The sequence below is a fragment of the Rhincodon typus genome, chromosome 4, assembly GCF_021869965.1.
Source record: "Rhincodon typus isolate 14 chromosome 4, sRhiTyp1.1, whole genome shotgun sequence".
NCBI classification, from domain to species: domain Eukaryota; kingdom Metazoa; phylum Chordata; class Chondrichthyes; order Orectolobiformes; family Rhincodontidae; genus Rhincodon; species Rhincodon typus.
Window position 1 is genome coordinate 73527565 of NC_063335.1, and position 20079 is coordinate 73547643.

Genomic DNA, 20079 nt, shown 5'->3' on the forward strand with positions numbered 1-20079 from the left:
GATGGACATGTCGTCTGAGGAATGGGAGGGGGAGCTGAAATGGTTCGCGACTGGGAGGTGCAGTTGTTTATTGCGAACCGAGCGTAGGTGTTCTGCAAAGCGGTCCCCGAGTCTCCGCTTGGTTTCCCCGATGTAGAGGAAGCCACACCGGGTACAGCGGATGCAGTATACCACATTGGCAGATGTGCAGGTGAACATCTGCTTGATGTGGAAAGTCTTCTTGGGGCCTGGGATGGGGGTGAGGGAGGAGGTATGGGGGCAGGTGTAGCACTTCCTGCGGTTGCAGGGAAAAGTGCCGGGTGTGGTGGAGCTGGAGGGGAGTGTGGAGCGGACAAGGGAGTCACGGAGAGAGTTGTCCCTCCGGAAAGCAGATAAGGGTGGGGAGGGAAAGATGTCTTTGGTGGTGGGGTCGGATTGCAGATGGCGGAAGTGTCGGAGGATGATGCGTTGGATCCGGAGGTTGGTGGGGTGGTACGTGAGGACGAGGGGGATTCTTTTTTGGTTCTTATTGCGTGGACGGGGTGTGAGGGATGAGGTGCGGGAGATGTGGGAGACACGGTTGAGGGCGTTCTCGACCACCGAGGAGGGGAAGTTACGGTCCTTGAAAAACGAGGACAACTGAGATGTACGGGAGTGGAATGCCTCATCCTGGGAGCAGATGCGGCGGAGCCGAAGGAATTGGGAATAGGGGATAGCATTTTTGCAGGAAGGTGGGTGGGAGGAGGAGTATTCTAGGTAGCTGTGGGAGTCGGTGGGCTTGAAATGAATATCGGTTTCCAGGTGGTTGCCCGATATGGAGACAGAGAGGTCCAGGAAGGGGAGAGAGGTGTTAGAGATGGTGCAGGTAAACTTAAGGTTGGGGTGGAAGGTGTTAGTGAAGTGTATGAACTGTTCGAGCTCCTCGTGGGAGCACGAGGCGGCGCCGATACAGTCATCAATGTAACGGAGGAAGAGGTGGAGTTTAGGGCCGGTGTAGGTACGGAAGAGGGATTGTTCCACGTAACCTACAAAGAGGCCTCTTTCACAAACTATCACCATTCACATAGCAATCTGCCTTCCTGCTTTTGCTATCAAAGCGGATAACCTCACATTTATCCACATTATATTTTATCTGCCAAGCATTTGCCCACTCACTCAACTTGTTCAAATCACATTGAAGCATCTTTGCATCCACCTTACAGTTCACTCTCCCATCCCCATTTGTCGCCTATAAATTGGAGATATTAGACTTCGATCCCTCATCTAAATAATTAATATACATCGTGACTAGCTAGGGTGCAAGCACTATTCCTTGCAGTACCCTTCCAGTTACCAGCTGCCACTTGGAAAAATACTTATTTATTTTTACTCTTTATTTCCTTTCTGCCAACCAGTTCTCTATCCATGTCGGTACACAATCTCTAATCTCACACTTTAATTTTACATTCTAATCTCTTACGTGCGACCTCATCAAAAGCCTTCTGAAAGTCCAAGTAAACCATATCCACTAGCTTCCCCCCCACCCCTTTTCTGAAGTGTCTAGGCCCGAAACATTAGCTTTCCTGCTCCTCTGATGCTGCTTCACCTGTGTTCATCCAGCTCTACACCTTGTTATCTCAGATTCTCCAGCATCTGCAGTTCCTACTATCTCAAAAATTCCAGTAGCTTTGTCAAGCTTTTGTAAATCCATGCTGACTCTGTCTGACCCTGTCTCTGTTACTGAATATTTTATAATGGACTCTAACATTTTTCCTACTACCAATGTTTGGTTAACCAGTCTATAATTCCCTGTTTTCTCTCTACTTCCTTTCTTAAAATAATGGGGTTACATTTGCTACATTCCAATCTACAGGCACTGTTCCAGAGTCTATAAAATCTTGAAAGATGACCACCAAGGCATCCACTGTTTCTACAGCCATATCCTCAAACATTCTGGAGTGTAGATAATCGGGCCTTAGGAATGTATCAACCTTTAATCCCAATTTCCCTAGCACCAATCCCCAACCAATATTTATTTTCTCAGTTCCTCCCCTCATTAGCATAACACTGGGAGAAATCCTGAGATAACTGGCCTTATGTCTTGCTTTTTATTTTCATCTAGCTCCCTTAATTCTACTTTCAGGGCCTCATTCTCTTTTTCTATCAATGTCATTAGTGCTAATGTGGACCACAACCTCTGGCTCTTTACGCTCCCCAAAAATAACATTCTGAAACCACTTTGTGACATCCTTGATCCTGGTACAACAGAGGCACATACTAGCTGTAATCATATCTCTGGTCATAGAAATGCTTGTCTGTTCCCAATGATCAAATTGCCTACCCCTATAGCTTTCCACTCTTCTCCTTTAAGGAACTTCTTCAAGCCTAAAATTTCACAAGATTTTGGTCATCTATTTAATATCTCTATGTTACACAGTGTCAAATTTTGTTTTCTTATGTTCACAAGTATCTTAGTGCAGTTTATTATTATTTTAGACATAAATACAAGTTGTTGTTGCAATTAATGGTTTTTAGAAATACAACAAAATACCACTTTACACAAGCATCATGATGGCAAACAGATTAGAGCTGAAGAAGTAAAATCAGCACTACATACGTAGCAGGGAATAACCACTGCCAAGAAGAAAAGTCTAGCACTCTACCCAACCTTCAACTGTAAAACCAAATTCTCTACCAGCATCCGAGATGGCACCAATTACTGAAGTTGAACTACATCAGGCAAAATGAACACAGTAGCTAAAGAACACCCCTGAAGCCAAGTGTCCTGTGATCATGGTTCACCTCCCAAACCCTCAAAATGCTCCCATTTATAAGGCACAAGTAATGCGTGTGATATTTAAATTGAACAGTCCACGATCCTTGGAAATCCCAATGTACTTTGAACAATTAAGTACTACTTGAAGTGTAGTAATTGCTACAATGTAAGGAACACACAGGAAACTCTGACAAAAAGAAATAGGACAATAACAAATAAACATTTTAGAAATGTTAGGAGATGATTATTAACCAGGACACCGAATAAGGTTCCCCTGCTCTTCCTTAAATAGTGCCACAGGATTCTTTACACTAATCTGAGAGGCAGATGGAGTAAGTAATGATTCAATCTGAGTGTCAATTGGCCGACTAATAGAAAAGATAACAATATTTGAGATAAGGAGACATTTTCTGGATGGTACCCTGTAACTACTGGGATGTCACAGGGAACAGTGTTCAGGCCACAATTATTTATTTAGGATGTTTATATTAATCACTGGGATGAGGGAAAAGAACGTACAACTGCCACGGGTGGGATGCTGATGACAGCACAGAAACTGCGCAGGTATATTGATAGGTTAACCTGAGTCAGCAAAATCTTTGTAGACGGAATATAACGTGGGAAAGTGTGAGATTATGCACTTTGGCAAAATAATACAAGAGCTTAATATTATTTAATTGCAGAAAGCTTTAAAGTTTTGGCAAATATCTGTAGCTCGGGTTGTGTTGACCTTGCTCGCCGAGCTGGCTTGTTTTTGTTCAGACGTTTCATCACCATGCTAGGTGACATCATCAGTGGAGCCTCCAATGAAGAGATGCTATTCTACTCCACTTGGAATTTATACTGTCCAGTCTGTTACGGTGAGTACTGTCACTTCCGGTTTTGATCTGTATGGGTTTATATATAGGGTCCAATTCTATATGTTTGTTGTTTGAAGTATGGGTGAAGAACTATGCCTCTAGGAATTCCCGTGCGTGTCTTTGTTTGGCTTGGGCTACTATGGTTACTTTGCCCCAGTTAAACTGATGGCCTTCATTGTCTGAATAAGCAGCAAAACGGCACAATGAGCTCTCCTTAATATCTGTATATACTGTTTTCACTGGAGTTTAGAACAATGAGAGGTGACCTTATTGAAGCACAAAAGATTCTTAGAGGATAAGACAGGTTAGATGCTGAGAGGTTGTTTCCACTTAACAGATATTCTAGGATCATAGGGCATAATCTCAGAATAAGGGGTTACCATTTAACACCTAGATGAGGAGGAATTTCTTCTCAGTGTAATGAATCTGTGGAACTCTACTTCTGAGGGCTATGGAGGCAGTTTCATTCATTATTTAAGGTCGAGGTATACAGATTTTTAATTAGTAAGAGAATCGTAGCGTGGGGAAAAGACTAGAAAGTGGAGTTGAGGATTATCAGACCAGCCAGGATGTTATTGTACGGCAATGGGCCAAGTGGCTTGCTTCTGCTCCTACACCTTATAGTACAGCATTGTCAGCCTAGATTATCTGTGCAAGTCTCTCAAACAACATTTGGACCCATAATCATCTGAGAGCAAGAGAACTAACATTAAGCCATGGCTAACACCTAAAAAGTGTTATGAAATATTGATGACTTATCTGAATGAATGCATATTCATGAAATGCATACAAAATAATATTCAGGACAGAGCAATCTGCTTAATCAGCACTTCAACCAATAAACTCACTGTCTGTTTTTCCATCAAGGTAGTCTACTGCTGCAGCATGTATGCAAAGCAGCAAGAAGATAGTAAGATCTGCTGATGCTGGATTGCGAGATAACAAGGTGTGGAGCTGGAGGAACAGAGCAGGCCAGGCAGCATCAGAGCAGCAGGAAAGCTGACGTTTTGGGTCGGGACCCTTCTTTAGAAATGGGGGAGGGGAAGGGGGCTCTGAGATAAATAGAGAGGGGGATGTGGTGATAGCAGGTAGATGGTGGAGCGGATAGGTGGGAGAGAAGACGGACAGGTCAAGGAGGCGGGGATAAAGCTAGTAAAGGTGAGTGTAGGTAGGCAGCAGTGGGGATTGGTCAGTGAGGTGGGAGGAGCGGACAGGTGGGAGAAAAGACGGACAGGTCAATGAGGTGGGGATGAGGTGGGGGCTGGTCTTGGGATGAAGTCAGGGGTGTGGAGATTTTGAAGCTAGTAAAGTCCACACTGAGACCATTAGGTTGTAGGCTTCCAAGGCGGAATATGAAGTGCTGTTCCTCCAGTTTCCGGGTGGCATCGTTGTGACACCAGAGGCGGCCCAGGATGGACATGTCGTCCAGGGAGTAGGAGGGGGAGTTGAAGTAGTTTGCGACTGGGAGGTATTGTCGTTTGTCGCGAACCGAGCGTAGGTGCTCTACAATGTGGTCTCCGAGCCTCCGCTTGGTCTCACCAATGTGGAGGAGGCCATATCGGGTTACTATATCAGCTGTTCCTGATGTGTTCCTCCTTGACATCGGTGAGACCAAGTGGAGGCTCGGACACTTTGTAGAGCACCTACACTCGGTTCGCGACAAACGACAACACCTCCCAGTCACAAACCACTTCAACTCCCCCTCCCACTCCCTGGACGACATGTCTATCCTGGGTCTCTTCCGGTGTCACAACGATGCCACCGAGAAACTGGAGGTTCTGCACCTCATATTCCGCCTTGGAATCCTACAACCCAATGGTCTCAATGTGGACTTTATTAGCTTCAAAATCTCCACACCCCTGACCTCATCCCAAGCCCAAACCCCCCCCCCCCCCTCCCCGCCCCCTTGACCTGTCTGTCTTCTCTCTCACCTATCCGCTCCTCCCACCTCACTGACCAATCCCCACCACTGCCGACCTACACTCACCTTTACTAGCTTCATCCCCACCTCCTTGATCTGTCTGTCTTCTCTTCCACCTATCCGCTCCACTATCTACCTGCTATCACCACCCCCTCTCTCTATTTATCTCAGCCCCCTTTCCCTCTCCCATTTCTAAAGAAGGGTCCCGACCCGAAACACCAGCTTTCCTGCTCCTCTGATGCTGCCTGGCCTGCTGTGTTCTTCCAGCAACTCACTAAGCTCAGCAGCATCTCCCAGTTCTGCAAAAATTTGAATGAAAGGAATAATTGAGTAAATGTCATGGAAACACCATCGCCTCAAAGTCACACACCATCCTCATCTGGACATTTGTGGAAATTCCCACACTGTCACAATGTCCTAAAACTCCCTTCTTAACAAAACTCCAAGCAGAAGCTGTGTGGTATCATACAAATATCTGTTCATCGCATATTGGAAAAATTGTATTTTATTTTCATTTAGAAATGCCAAATTATAAACACATTACGGAATATTTTGATTTCTCATGTTCTATCTTAGAATATTCAACACTATTCTAATTAGTAGGAACTCCAGTTATCGCAGAAATTATTAATGACAATTTGTATTTATAACCTGAATTACCAAATATACTTGTGTAAAAGTCAAATTATTTAGACCAATTTTTAAGGTTAAATTTATGGGGTCGACTATTACATGGACACTATGTTTTAGGGGCTGATATGCATGCCAGCCAAAATTCAGACCATATCATTAGCAGAAGCCTAATTGATCTCTAAATAAGTAAAGAAAAAAAACAAATTACAGTAATTACTAGATGAAGACAATAAAAACAAAAATGAATTGGTATTTATTCTGTTCACTTTTCTTTTTTTCCCTAGTTATTCTCTCTTTTTTAAGAAAACTTATCTTGGAGCAGTGAGGACATCATCAGTGCAGCTGAGGGCCAGAACGGTGCAGAGCCCGGCGGCCTGTAGGCCCCCGCGCCAAGTGGGACAGCCTGGAGGCCCCCGGTGGTGCGGGGCGGCCTGGAGGCCCCGGGCCGAGCGGGGCGGCCTGGAAATGCAGAGCGAAGTAGGATGGCCATACAAAAAGTGAATACGAATGATAGTAATTATAGTGCCTGTTTGATAAGGAACTTCAAAAATTTGTAGCCTAATGTTGCTATGACATGTACATCAACACACATAATAGCATGAAAAATTCATTTCCTCATTGTAACATTTATGTACAGGATAACACCTTGACTCACAAATGTTGACCTGTTATCTGTGAAGAACTAGGGTCGACTTTTATACGAGATATATGGAAAATACCAGAATTTTGGGCCAAACATAGGGGATTGACTTTTACTCGAGTATATACGGAATATCTGTAAAGTTTGGGGTGACATGAGCCTTTCACAGATGTCAAAGGAACAAATTGCAAGCAGTGTAGGATACTTGTACTGAATCTGTATATCAATCATAATAATTCAAAATACCATGGTTCAACTCTTACTGATTTAGCAATTCGATTTTTCTTAGTTGTCATACAGAAAACAAACAATACTGTGCGTTGTAACAGCACCCATTCAGAAAATAGTCTAAATATTTTTGACACAAGTTCATATCTATATAATCCATTAATTCAACAGAACTAAACAGAGATATAAATCACTGTTCTCACAAATCATGTCTTTGAAAGTCAGATGAAGAACACATCTTAAAATCCATTGTATATCTTGCCTTGAAACTTGTAGATCACATTTAAGTTCTGGTCACAATAATTAGAGCATCAAGAGAAAAACATTAAACCTCACTTACCAGCAAACATTCACTATTCACTTCGCACTTGGGATCCTTTAACATAAATTCGATTTTTTCAAATCGAGCTTCCAAACTATCCCCAGAAGACATGGTGTCTACGGTGTATTGTAAAGATATTTTCAAGTTCAAAAGAAATCAAAATCTGAACAAAATAAGCACTTCCGATATGACTGTCAGCTTCTTCACGAAGCAACCATCAGGTAGGCGCATGTGAAAATCGCAGAAAACGGCTTCACAGTATAATTTCACCAAATAGTTTCTTTTCCCCAATTGGAACCGTATAAACTGTTACGGAGCTTCGAACTATCAGTCGCATTTTTAAAAAAATAAACAGAAGAAACACTTTCCAAGTCTCAAGTTCCTCTTCAAAGTTCAGCAGGACAGTGGCTCGTTTACAAAGAGAATGTACTGAAAATGTACTTATATACAGATTCGTCAACCCGGCTATTTGACTAAGTAGAAAGGTGTAATTTTGTTTTAGAATAAAGTTAAAGAAAACACTGTGTCAAGCGTTGGTTACAAGCCTGAACAGCAGCACATCTGGTCCGTTGACAGCTTAAGCTCAGGAACATGAACTTCTGCAAATATTTCTTCAGAGCGAATAACACAGCGCGCGGTTAACATCCTGTGTGCCCATCGCTTCACATAAAACTCAGTTCACGGATCGGCAGCACCTTTGCAATCTCAACGAGGCTGTTTTTAAAAGAAAAATAATGTTCTTTGCAATTCCTCAACTTCTTTCTTAACGGCGGTGAGAACGCAAAATGATTTTTTTCTTCTTCCTGAAAATGCACTCGTCAATTTGCACTTTCTTTTCCTGATCAACATGTCCGCCTTCCTGTTCAAACGCTCCGAGGAAGCCGACCCGAAGATACTGCGCACGCGCTGCTTAGGCCTTCAACGGTTGCGCACCCGACAAGCCTGATGGTAGCTGGAGTACTGTTGGAGGAAATGAGAAACTAAAGACAAAATTGTGGCCTGTCAGCTAAAGAGAAGGGAAGCTTTGCCTTTCAGAAGAAGTTCAGGGATAGCCAACTGCTAGCACAGGCATGTAGCTTTCAATGAGGTTTTCTTTTTTGTTTGAACAGTGGGGAGAGACTTCTGGGGGTCGAAGTTCAGGACTGAAGCAGCTTGAAAGCTTTGTCACCGATGTTGATGCCAAGGGAAAGGGTGGAGGCACAGACAAGGCTAGATTCAGGAATTCATCTATGCAAGAAAGGATATAGCGCCAGAGGAGATTGCAAAAGGTAGGGATTGGCAGGGCAAGGCAAGGCAAGGTAATCAAGAGATTTTCAGCAAAGGCAAGGGTTGTGAAGTCAGTGAGTTGGAGAACAGGGCAGCAGTGTAACTGAAGATGGAAATGATGAGTAAAAGAGAGTACAGATAGAATGCATGTAGTAGAATTTTGATTGTTGAAATTTATTGACATTGTCAAGACCAGTCTTGGCGGAGGAACTGAACAAGTAATTTGTGTCAGTCTTCACGGTGGAAGACACAAGTAACATCCCAAAAATTCGAGAGTTGGGGAGTGGGGTAGAACTCAGTCTGGTGGACATCACCAAGGAGAAGGTGCGAGAAAAACTGAAAGGTCTGAAGGTGGATAAATAGCCAGGACCAGATGGACTACACCCCAGAGTTCTGAAAGCGATAACTGAAGAGATAGTGGAGGCTTTAGTGGTGATCTTTCTGGAATCACTGCAGTCAGGGGGCTCCCAAAGGACTGCGAAATCATGAATGTAACCCCCCATTTAAGAATGGAGTAAGGCAAAAGACAAGAAATTACAGGCCAATTAGCCTGACCTCAATTGTTGGTAAGATTTCGGAGTCTATTGTTAAGGATTGGATTTCTGAATACTTGGAAATGCATAGTAAAATAGGACAAAGTCAGCATAGCTTCATCAAGGGAAGGTCATGCCTGATAAATCTGTCAGAATTCTTTGAGCAAGTAAAGAGCAGGTTAAACCAAGGAGACCCAATGGCTGTTATCTATTTGGCCTTCCAGAAGGCCTTTGAGAAGGTGCCACGCAGGAGGCTGCTGAGTAAGATAAGAGCCCATAGGGCTAGAGGCAAAGTACCAGCATGGATAGTAGGTTGGCTGTCTGGCAGAAAGCTGAGTGTGGGAATAAAAGGGTCCTTCTCAGGATGGCAGCCAGTGACGAGTGGTGTTCTACAAGGGTCAGTGCTGGGACCACAACTTTTCACTTTATACATTAATGAACTAGATGAAGCAACTGTGGGGCATTCTGACTAAGTTTACAGATGATACAAATGTCGGTGGAGGAACAGGTAGTGTTGAGGAGGCAGGGAGGCTGCAGTAGGATTTAGATAGTTTAGAAGAATGGGCAAAGAAGTGGTAGATGGAATACAACATGGGCAAATGTGAGCTCATGCACTTTGGTAGGAAGAATAGAGATGTAGACTATTTTCTGAAGTGCAAAGGGACTTGGGAGTTCCAGTCCAGGGTTCTCTTGAGGTAAACTTGCCGGTTGAGTCAGTAGTTAGGAAGGCAAATACAATGTTGGCATTTATTTCAAGAGGACTAGAATATAAAAGCAGAGATGTACTTCTGAGGTTTTATAAGGCTCTGGCCAGACCATGTTTAGAGTACTGTGAGCAATTTTGGGCCCCATGCCTCAGGAAAGATGTACTGGCTCTGGAGCAGGTCCAGAGGACATTCATGAGAATTGTACCAGGAATGAAAGTCTTAACTTATGAGGAACATTTGAAACTCTGGGTCTATACTTGATGGAGTTTAGAAGGATGGTGGAGGGGGGTTGGCGATTGAATTAAACTTACAGAATACTGAATGGCCTGGATAGAGTGGACATTGGGAAGATGTTTCCATTAGCAGGAGAGATTAGGACCCGAGGGCACAGCCTTAGAGGATAGGAAAGACCCTTTAGAACGGAGATAAGGAGAAACTTCTTCAGCCAAAGAGTGGTGAATCTATGGAATTCATTGCCACAGAGGGCTATGGACGCCAGATCATTGAGTATATTTAAGACAGAAATAGATAGGTTCTTGATTGTCAAGGGGATCAAAGGTTACAGGGAGAAAGCGGGATTGAATGGTGGAGCAGACTCAATGGGCCAAATGGCCTAATTTCTGCTCCTATATCTACGGTGTTATGGTCTAAATACGGAATTGACAAAAGTGTAATTAGGGTTAGTGCCACACAACAGATTTATGAGGAAACTCTTAGGACATGGAATAAAAGGAAAATTGGCAATGTGGATATGAAATGTCTGCGTGATAGGAGACAGAGAGTAGCACTCAATGGGTTTTTATTTCCAGCTCGAGGAGGGTTTGTCTTGCAGTTTCCTGGAGGTTAACGTTGGGACTCTTGCTATTCCTGATAGAGATTAATGATCCAGATCAGAATGTGCAGGAAACAGTTTTGAAGTTTTCAGATGAAACAAAACTTGGAAGAATTTTAGATGTATTCTAATAAATTTGTTCAGGGATGTTGTCATGCAACACTGGAGTAGTTAGACATGAACCCATGTCTCTAGTTCAGAAAGGAGTAAACTACTAAAGTACTACAAGTGCCCTTTGAAAGAATTGTAAACTGGGAGTTCTGCGCTATTCTCATCTTAAAAGGCAGACATATTGGGAGAGATAAATGGCAGATGGAGTTCAATGCAGAGAAGTGTGGGGCGACGCATTTTGAAGGAAGAACACTGAAAGACGATTTAAAATGTGTATAATTTTAAAGGGGGTGAAGGAGACTTGTGTGTATATGTAACACGATCATTGAAGATGGCAAGACAAGCCGAGAGAGCAGTTAATAAAGTATACAGTATCCTCAGCTTTATTAATAGGGGCATAAAAGTACAAGAAGGTGATGTTGAACTTGTACAAAACACTTGTTAGGCCTCACCTGGAATGTCGTCTACAGTTCTGGGTGCCACATTATTAAAAAGATGTGAATGCATTGGACAGAGTACAGAAGTGATTTATAGGAATAGTTCTAAGGATGAAAAATTTGAGGGTAGATTGAAGAAATTGGGACTGGTCTCCTTTTGAGACAAGAAAGTTACAGGAGGTTTTCAAAATTATAAGTGGGCTTGATAGAGTAGATAGGGAGAAACTGTCCCAGCTCATAAAAGGTTCAAGAACCAGATGGCACAGATTTGAAATAATTTGCAAAAGGAGCTAGGAGAATCTTTCATATAGCGAGTAGTTAGGACATGGAATGCATAACCTCGAACTGTGATGGAGGCAGGTTCAATTGAACCATTCAAAAGGGTACTGAATTATTTTTCTATTCTGTTATTTTCGGTAGAATTCAGACAAATGAGGGGAGATCTCATAGAGACTTATAAAATTCTAATAGGACTGGACAGGGTGGACATAAGGAGGATGTTCCTGATGCTGGGTGTGTCCAGAACCGGGGGTCACAGTTTGAGGATTCGGGATAAGACGATTTAAGACAGATGAGGAGACATTTCCTCACTTAAAGAATGGTGAGCCTGTGGAATTCACTACCACAGGAAGCAGTTGATGCCAAAACATTGAATGTATTCAAGAGGCGACGAGATATCGCACTTGGGGTGAATGGGATCACAGGTTATGGGGAGAAAGCAGGATTAGGCTATTGAGTTGGACAATCAGCATGGGTTCATGTCTAACTACTCCAGAGTTGCATAACAACATCTCTGAACAAATTTATTAGAACACATCTAAAATTCTTCCAACTTTTGTGTCATCTGAAAACTTCAAAACTGTTTCCTGCACACTCTGATCTATATCGTTAATATATGTGATTGTGAAGAATGGCACAGCAGGCTTGAAGGGCCGAATGGTGACCTCCTGCTCCTATCTTCTATGTTTCTATGTTTCACAGACTGTGGCCATCATTGGCTAGGCCAGCATTTATCACCCATCCCTAACTGACCAGAGGGCATTTACGAGTTAACACATTATTGTGGGTCTGTAGTCCCTTGTAGGCCAGACTACGTAAGGACAGATTTCCTTCCCTAAAGGACATTAGATTATTTAGATATAAATAACATGCAAGGGTAAGGTGAAAAAAAATGCAATGAATTGGAGTATGTAATGATGATCATTTGAAGAACCAGTGCAGATACAACAGGTTGAATAAATCCTTCTGGCCAAAACACTGTTGTGATGTTGGGACTTAGAAACACAAAATAGGAGCAGGACTAGACCATTCATCCCTCTGAGCCTGCTGTAACATGCATTATGATCATGGCTAATCATCCAACTCTTCTTTCCTACTATTCCCTCATATCCTTTATCCCTTTAGCCCAAGTGCTACGTCCAACTCCTTGAAACCATATATTATTTTGACCTGGACTGCTTTCTGTGGTGGCAGATTTCACAGGCTCACCACTTTCTGGGTGAAGAAATTTCTCCCCATCTCAATCCTAAATAATTTATCTTGTATCCTTAGATAGTGATCCCTGGTTCTGGACTCCCCCTGCGATTGGGAATATCCTTCCTCCATCTAGCTTGTCTAGACCTGTTAGAATTTTATAGCTTTCTAAGAGATGCCCCTTATTCTTTGAACTTCAGCAAATATCCTAACTGATTCAACCTCCACTTATATATCATTTCTGTCATCCCAGAAATCAGTCTGATAAACCTTTACTGCACTTCCTATAGCAAGAACATCCTTCCTCGGTTAAGGAGACCAAAACTGCACACAATACTCCAGGTGTGGACTCACCAAAGCCCCATACAATTGCAGCAAGACGTCCCTACTCCTGTACTCAAAACCTCTCACTTTGAAGGTCAACATACTACTTGCCTTCTTTACTGCCTGCTGCACCTGCATGCTTGCTTTCAGTGACTGGTGTACAAGAATACACAAGTCAAATGTAAAACACCCCTGACAAAGGTGGTGCTGTTGTGGTCTGGCGTACTGATCTTTATCCTACAGAGGCTCAATGCCAACTCTCGGACACTTCTTCCTACCTCCCCGTGGACTATGACCCCACATCCGAACATCACGCCATCGTTGCCAGGACTGTCACCATCCTCATTACCTCCAGAGATCCCCACACACCTCTAACCTTATAGTCTCCCAACCCTGGATAGTCTGCTTCTGCCTCCTTCCCACAGTCCACAAACCAGACTGCCCTGGTAGGCCCATCGTATCATCCTGTTCCTGCTCCACTGAGCTCATTTCCTTCTACCGTGACCTCATCCTCTCTTCACTTGTCCAGACCCAGCCCACCTACACCTGCTATTCCTCTGATGCCCTCTGCCATATTGACAATTTCCGGTTCCCTGGCCTTAACTGCCTCCTGTTCACCATGGATGTTCAATTCCTCTATGCCTCCATTCCCCACCAGGATGGTCTGAGAGCTCTCAGCGTCTTCCTCGACCAGAAGCCTGAACAATCCCCATCCACCAGCACTCTCGTCGGCTTGGCTGAACTTGTTCTCTCACTGAACAATTTCTCCGTTATTTCATCTGACTTCTGCCAAGTCAAAGGAGTGGCTATGGGCACCCGCATGGGTCCCATGATGCCTGCCTCTTTATTGGGTATGTGGAATAATCTTTATTCCAGTCCTACACTGGTCCCCTCCCAACCTCTATTCTTAGTACATGGACAACTGTTTCCATGCAGCTTCGTGCTCTCGCCTGGACCTTGAAAAATTTGTTCATTTTGCCTCCAATTTCCACCCCTCTATAATTTGTACATCGTTCATTTCCGACACTTCCCTTCCTTTCCTTGACCTCTCTGTCTCCATTTTAGGATTAAATTTCCACTGCCATCCACAACAAAGCCACTGACTCCCATAGCTACCTTCACTACAGCTCTTCCCACACCACATCCTGCAAGGATTCCATCCTATTCTCCCAGTTCCTTTGCCTATGGCATATCTGTTCAGATGATGCCACCTTCCAAAACAGCGCTGCTGACATGGCTTCCTTCTTCCATAACCATGGTTTCCTGCCCACTGTGGTTGACAGGGCCCTCAACTGCATCCGATCTATCACCCGTGCTTCTGCCCCTGTCCCTTCCCATCACTCACAACAGTGTGATCGGGTACCCCTGTTCTCACTTTCCACCCCACCAGCCTCCATATTCAAAGGATCATTCTCTGCCATTTCAGACAATTCCAGCAGACAATCTGCTGACTCCGCCATGTGCATTTTGCAGGGATCATTCACTCAGAGACACACTAGTCTATTCCTTGACCACCAACACCACGCCCCCTTCCCACGGCACCTTCCCATGTAAACGCAGAAGGTGCAACACCTGCCCCTTCACCTCCTCCCTGCTCATCGTCCAAGGGCCTAAACAGTCTTTCCAGGTGAAACAGCATTTCACCTGTACCTCCTTCAATCTTATGTATCGTATTCACTGCACCCAATGTGGCCTACTCTACATTGGAGAAACTAAATACAGACTGGGTGACAGCTTTGCAGAACACCTCCTATCTGTGCACAAGCATGACCACAACCTTCCCGTAGCCGATCATTTTGACGCAATGTCTTGCTTGCATGCCCACTTGTCTGTCCTCAGCATTCTGCAATGCTCAAGCGACTCAGCGTATACTGGAGGAGCAACATCTCATCTTCAAACTAGGCAGTTTACAACCTTCTGCACTCAATTTTGAGTTCAATACCTTCAAATTGTGAACCCATTCCATCCCTTTCTTTTAGCGTTGCTTGTTACATTTTCTGTCACCCTGTCTCCCCTTCCCCCACCCCAGTGGGACTGTCTGTTCTTTCCAGTCTGGCAGTTAGACTTACCAGTGTTTTGCCTTTCTCACATTCTGATCACATAATCTGAACTATCAACATGTCTTCTTCTCCAGCACTCCAAAATGGGTCAGCTATGTTTACCATTGAAATATTAACCCATAGACATAAAAAATGGGAGAAATAAAAAGGTTGAAACCACACCCCCAAAACCTATTCACTTTAGTTTATCTTGTCATCAATGCCCAGTTCCAAATCATGGAATTGCCCTGATGCCACTTACAATACCTGGTTGAACTTTACATTTAATTTTTTTTAAGAAAAACAATTTGCAATTTTATTGTCTTAAAAGTAAAACTTAAATATAGATTTTCAGAGGTGACAAATTGACACCAAATAGTGACAGAAATATGTTAGGAGAAGTAATAAAATGGATGGTGAAATCTTTTATGGACACTTTTGAGAAAGATTGCAAGAGCAAATAGCAATATTCTGTCTAAACCAGAATGTGTGGGAGTGAGAAATAAGTGAATATGGTTGATGACATAATGCAAAAGGCAGAACCTTACAAATGTTATTGGAGGAAATTGCAGAGGGAGAAAGAAAGGAGGCTGCGATATATTTGGAACAAATATATCAAACAAATGTTGACCAACGATTTGTAAATCTTTGGAATTCCTTATCCCAGAAGTTTGTCGATACTCCATCATTTTATATATTTAAGGTTGGAATCAACAGATTTTTGGCTTCTCAGGGAATCAAGGGAGCGTGGGAAAATGGAATCGAGACCAAAGATCCGTCAAGATCTCATTGAATAACAGAGAGGCTCAATGGGCTGTATGGTCTACTCGTGATCATTTTTTTAACGTTTCCGTATTCATACTGAGGTATTGCTTTCTGCTTTCTTGGAAAAAAATATTAATTATTTTCACACATTGGCTTTTACCCATAGGTCCTGACCTTCCTGCCAGTGCAAAGTTTATTTTGTCGACTCTACTAAAGCCCCTATTATTTAAAGATCCTTAATAAATTTCCCCTTAATCTTCTGCAAGGAAATGAATCCTGTCTTCTCCTGTCTCTCTGGATAACCAAAATTGGAACAAATATTTACATTCAGTATCTGCAGGGGAAGGAAAGGCATTGGATATTTATGAGGATGTGGATGATAAGGAATGGCAGTTCTTACAGGATAGAATTCAGGTGAAAAATCTATTGGTTACTTGCACACTGAAGGATACAATTTGATAGGCCAGCAAATTGTGTTTTCTAATTTGTCATCAAAACGATGTGGTCTCAACTAAGCATTGGCAGTATTTGTTGCCCACCCCCATTATCCTTAAAGTGAGTGGCATGTTGGCCATTTCAGGGAAGCAATTAAGCACCAACCATATTGTTGTAGGCCTGGAGTCAAGTGCAGAGTCAGACCAGATAAGGATGGCAGCTTCCCACTGTAAAGGACATTAGTGAATCAGATGGGTTTTTGCAATGATCATGATAGTTTCATGCTTACCGTGACTGCAAGTATCTTTCATTTCTAGATATATTAATTAAATGCGCACACACAATTTTTTTGTGTATGTCCATGAGTGATGGATGTTGGAAATACATAAAATCTGTTCTTTTCTGTGAAGATTCTAAACATTCCCAAAAATCAGTCTCCTTCATTTGTTAGATTAGCAACCACTGTTTTGTGTCTTAGTTAGCGAATTGTTCAGCTCAGACGCTGGGCATCCATCAGGAACCTTGATCCATCTGCAGCAGCAGAATTGTACTCCAACATAACCTACAACCTCATGACCCAGCACATCCCCCAACCAACCACTGCCATCAAGCCAGAACCCAGTTCTGAGGAAGGGTCACCGGACCCGAAATGTTAACTCTGATTTTTCTTCACAGATGCTGCCAGACTTGCTGAGCATTTCCAGCAACTTCTGTTTTTGTTCCTGATTTATTTCATTCCCAGTTCTTTCGGTTTTTATTAAGCCAGGAATACACCCTGGTTCAATAAGGATTGTGGAAGGACATGCCAGGAGCAGCACCAGGCTTATCTACAAATGAGTTTTCAACGTTAATGAAGCTGAAAACAGGACTACCTGGGTGTCAAGCAGCATAAGCAGCAAATGATAGGCAAAGCTCAGTAACCAACCTATCACATCTAAGCTTTGCAATCCTGCCATATCCAGTCATGAATGGTGATGGACAATTAAATAACTCACTGGAAGAGGAAGCTCCATAATCATCCTCACCCTCAATTTTGGGGGAGCCCAGCTAATCAGTGTAAAAAATAAGGGGGAAGCATTTACAACAGTTTTCAGACAGAAGTGTTAATTGGATGATCCATCTTGATGACTTCCAGAAGTCCCCAGCATCAGAGATGCCAGTATTCTTCTGATTTTATTCACACTACATGATATCAAGAAATGGCTGGAGACACTGGATACTGCAAAGGCTGTGGACCCTAATAACATAGCAGGAATAGTACTGAAGACTTGCGCTGCAGAGCTTATCACACCCCTAGCCAAACTTCTCAAAAGCAGTTACAATATTGGCATCTATTTGACAATGGGAAAAATTACCCAGTTATGTCTCGTACACAAGAAGCAGAAAATATTCAATCCAGCCAATTACTCCCCCTCAGTCTGCTGTCAAACATCTGTGAAATTATGGGAGGGGTCAAAAACAGTGTGATCAAGCAGCAATTGCTTAGCAATAACCTGTTCACTGAAGAAGCTCAGTTAGGGTCCTGTTAGTCCGCTCAGCTCTTAACCTCACTACAGCACTCAAATGCCAGGGAATGACCATCTGCAAGAAAGGAAAATCCAGCTATCATCCCAAGTAATTCAATAGTCCTACTATCGCTGTATTCCCCACTATCAACAACCTGGGAGTTACAATTGATTAAAAACTGGATTAGTCAAAAAAATACAGTGGCAACAAGAAGAGGCCAGAGACAAGGGATTCTGTAGTGATTAACTGACTCCCCAAGTCTCGTGTACCATCAACAAGGCATAAGTCGGAAGTGTAATTAAATATTCCTGGCATGCTTGGATGAGTGCAGCTCTAACATGCTGAAGAAGCTATCCAGGACAAAACTTGGCACAACATCCAGAATTGGATGATCTATCTCTCACCTTCATTCCCTCCACCACTAAAGCTCAGTAGCAAGATGCACTGCAAAAATTCACCGTGGCTCCTTAGAAAGCAGCTTTCAAACCCATGAGCACTGCCATCTTGAAGGACAGGGTAGCAGATATATAAGAAAATCACCACCTACAATTTCCCTTCTAAACCACTCAACATTCTGATTTGAACATACACAGTCATTACATGAGTGTTGCTGGACAAAATCCTGTAACTCCCTGACTAAAGGCATTTTGGCTCTACCTAAAGCAAATGGACTGTTGTAGTTCAGGAAAGCAGCTCACCACCATCTTCTCATGGGGAACAAGGAATGGACAATACATGCTGGCCCAGTCAGTGATGCCCACTTCTCATGAAAAAAGAAACCACTTGGCCTGTCATGCTTGAACTGACTCCTGAAAAAGTTATTAATTATCTTCACATGTTGGCTTTTTCCCACAGGTCCTGACCTTCCTGGCAGCGAAAAGTTTATTTCTGTCGACATTACGAAAGCCCCTATAATTTAAAGATCCTTAATAAACTTCCCCTTAATGTTTTGTAAGAAAAAGAATCCCACCTTTTCTTGTGTCTCTGGATTACCAAAATCTACAATCGCTGGTACCATTCTAATAAATCACTGCAGTATGTTCTCCAAGGCTCAACATCCTTTCTAAAATGTGATGCCCTGTATACTCTAGCCGAGGTCTAAATAATAATGTATAACCTTTGAAACTTTTCTTGTTTTTGAACTCTATATCCATATTTCAAATCCAAGGAACTTTACACTTCTTTAAAATAGCTTTAGTTTAAACATTTGTGTATGTGCAGACTAATTCTCACTGTTCCTGAGCTTCCTTTAAAATTGCACCATATTAGTCAACTCACTTGATGTACTTGCAAAGTTGACACCAAGCACAGCACTTAAACTAAGTGGTGTTAAAGTACAAGAGATAATTGAATCCAATCAGAAAGAAGGAAGGAAGGAAGGAAAGTAAACAGAGAGAAACAGAGGAAAGAGTTTGGAAAATCCAAAAAGGGAAGAATAGAAAAATTGTTGACGTATGGTAATCAGAGATGGGAACATGTGAAATAATGATGGGAAAACAACCACAGTGAAAGGGATGAAGTGGACTAGGATTTTTCTCTGAATGGGAGGTTACAGTTGCAATGTTTCAAAATTGAATCTCCAGTTTGAAAAGGATGAGGTACCAGAAGTGATCTGAGTATTAGGAACGTTTTAGAAATCAATAAAGAGCCACCAAAAAGTTGACAAAAAGGAAATAAAATCAAATATAAGAGCAATCAAGCCAAGAATAGAAAAGACAGACAAGAGCAAGTCAGAGAACAAAGTAACTTTGAGGAATTAAACTGCATTTATTTCAATGCAAGGGGTCTTACAGGTAAGGTTGATGAACCCAGGGCATGTTTGGGAACATGCGATTGGGATGTGACAGCTATTACAGAAACCTGGCTGAGGGATGGACAGGTCTGGCCACTCAATATTTTGGGTTTCAGATGCTATAAGAAGGATAGAAAAAGAGGCAATAGAGGAGGGGGAGTGGTGTTTTAACGGTAACATTACTGTTGTAACTAGAGAAAATATTTCTGAAAATTCATCCAGTGAAAAAATATGGGTTGAAATTAGAAATAAATTGATGGGATTGTACTGTAGACCTCCCATTAGTCAGAGTGAAATTGAGGAACAAATATGTAGCAAGATCTCAGATATATGTAAGAATAATAAAGTTGTAATAGCAGGTGATTTTAATTTTCCAAACATTGACTGGGACAACCATAGTGTTAAATGTTTGAATGGTGAATTAGTTAAAAGTGTTCAAGAACATTTTCTTTATTAATACAGGTAGTACTGCTGTAACACGTGTTTCGTTAAGACAAATTGGCTGTAACACGTTTGATCAA

The 20079-nt window shown here is 42.5% G+C and overlaps 1 protein-coding gene across 1 annotated transcript in view; it reads left to right on the forward strand.

Annotated features, from left to right (window-relative positions):
• LOC109917406 (rho-associated protein kinase 1-like) overlaps window positions 1-8585 on the forward strand; it is a 117107-nt gene extending 108522 nt beyond the window's left edge. Inside the window, exons 10-11 of the mRNA XM_048596135.1 lie at window positions 6471-6625; window positions 8448-8585. Of these exons, the coding sequence (XP_048452092.1) occupies window positions 6471-6625; window positions 8448-8585 (293 nt within the window). The remainder of the gene's footprint in view (window positions 1-6470; window positions 6626-8447) is intronic.
• Window positions 8586-20079: the final 11494 nt, after the last annotated feature.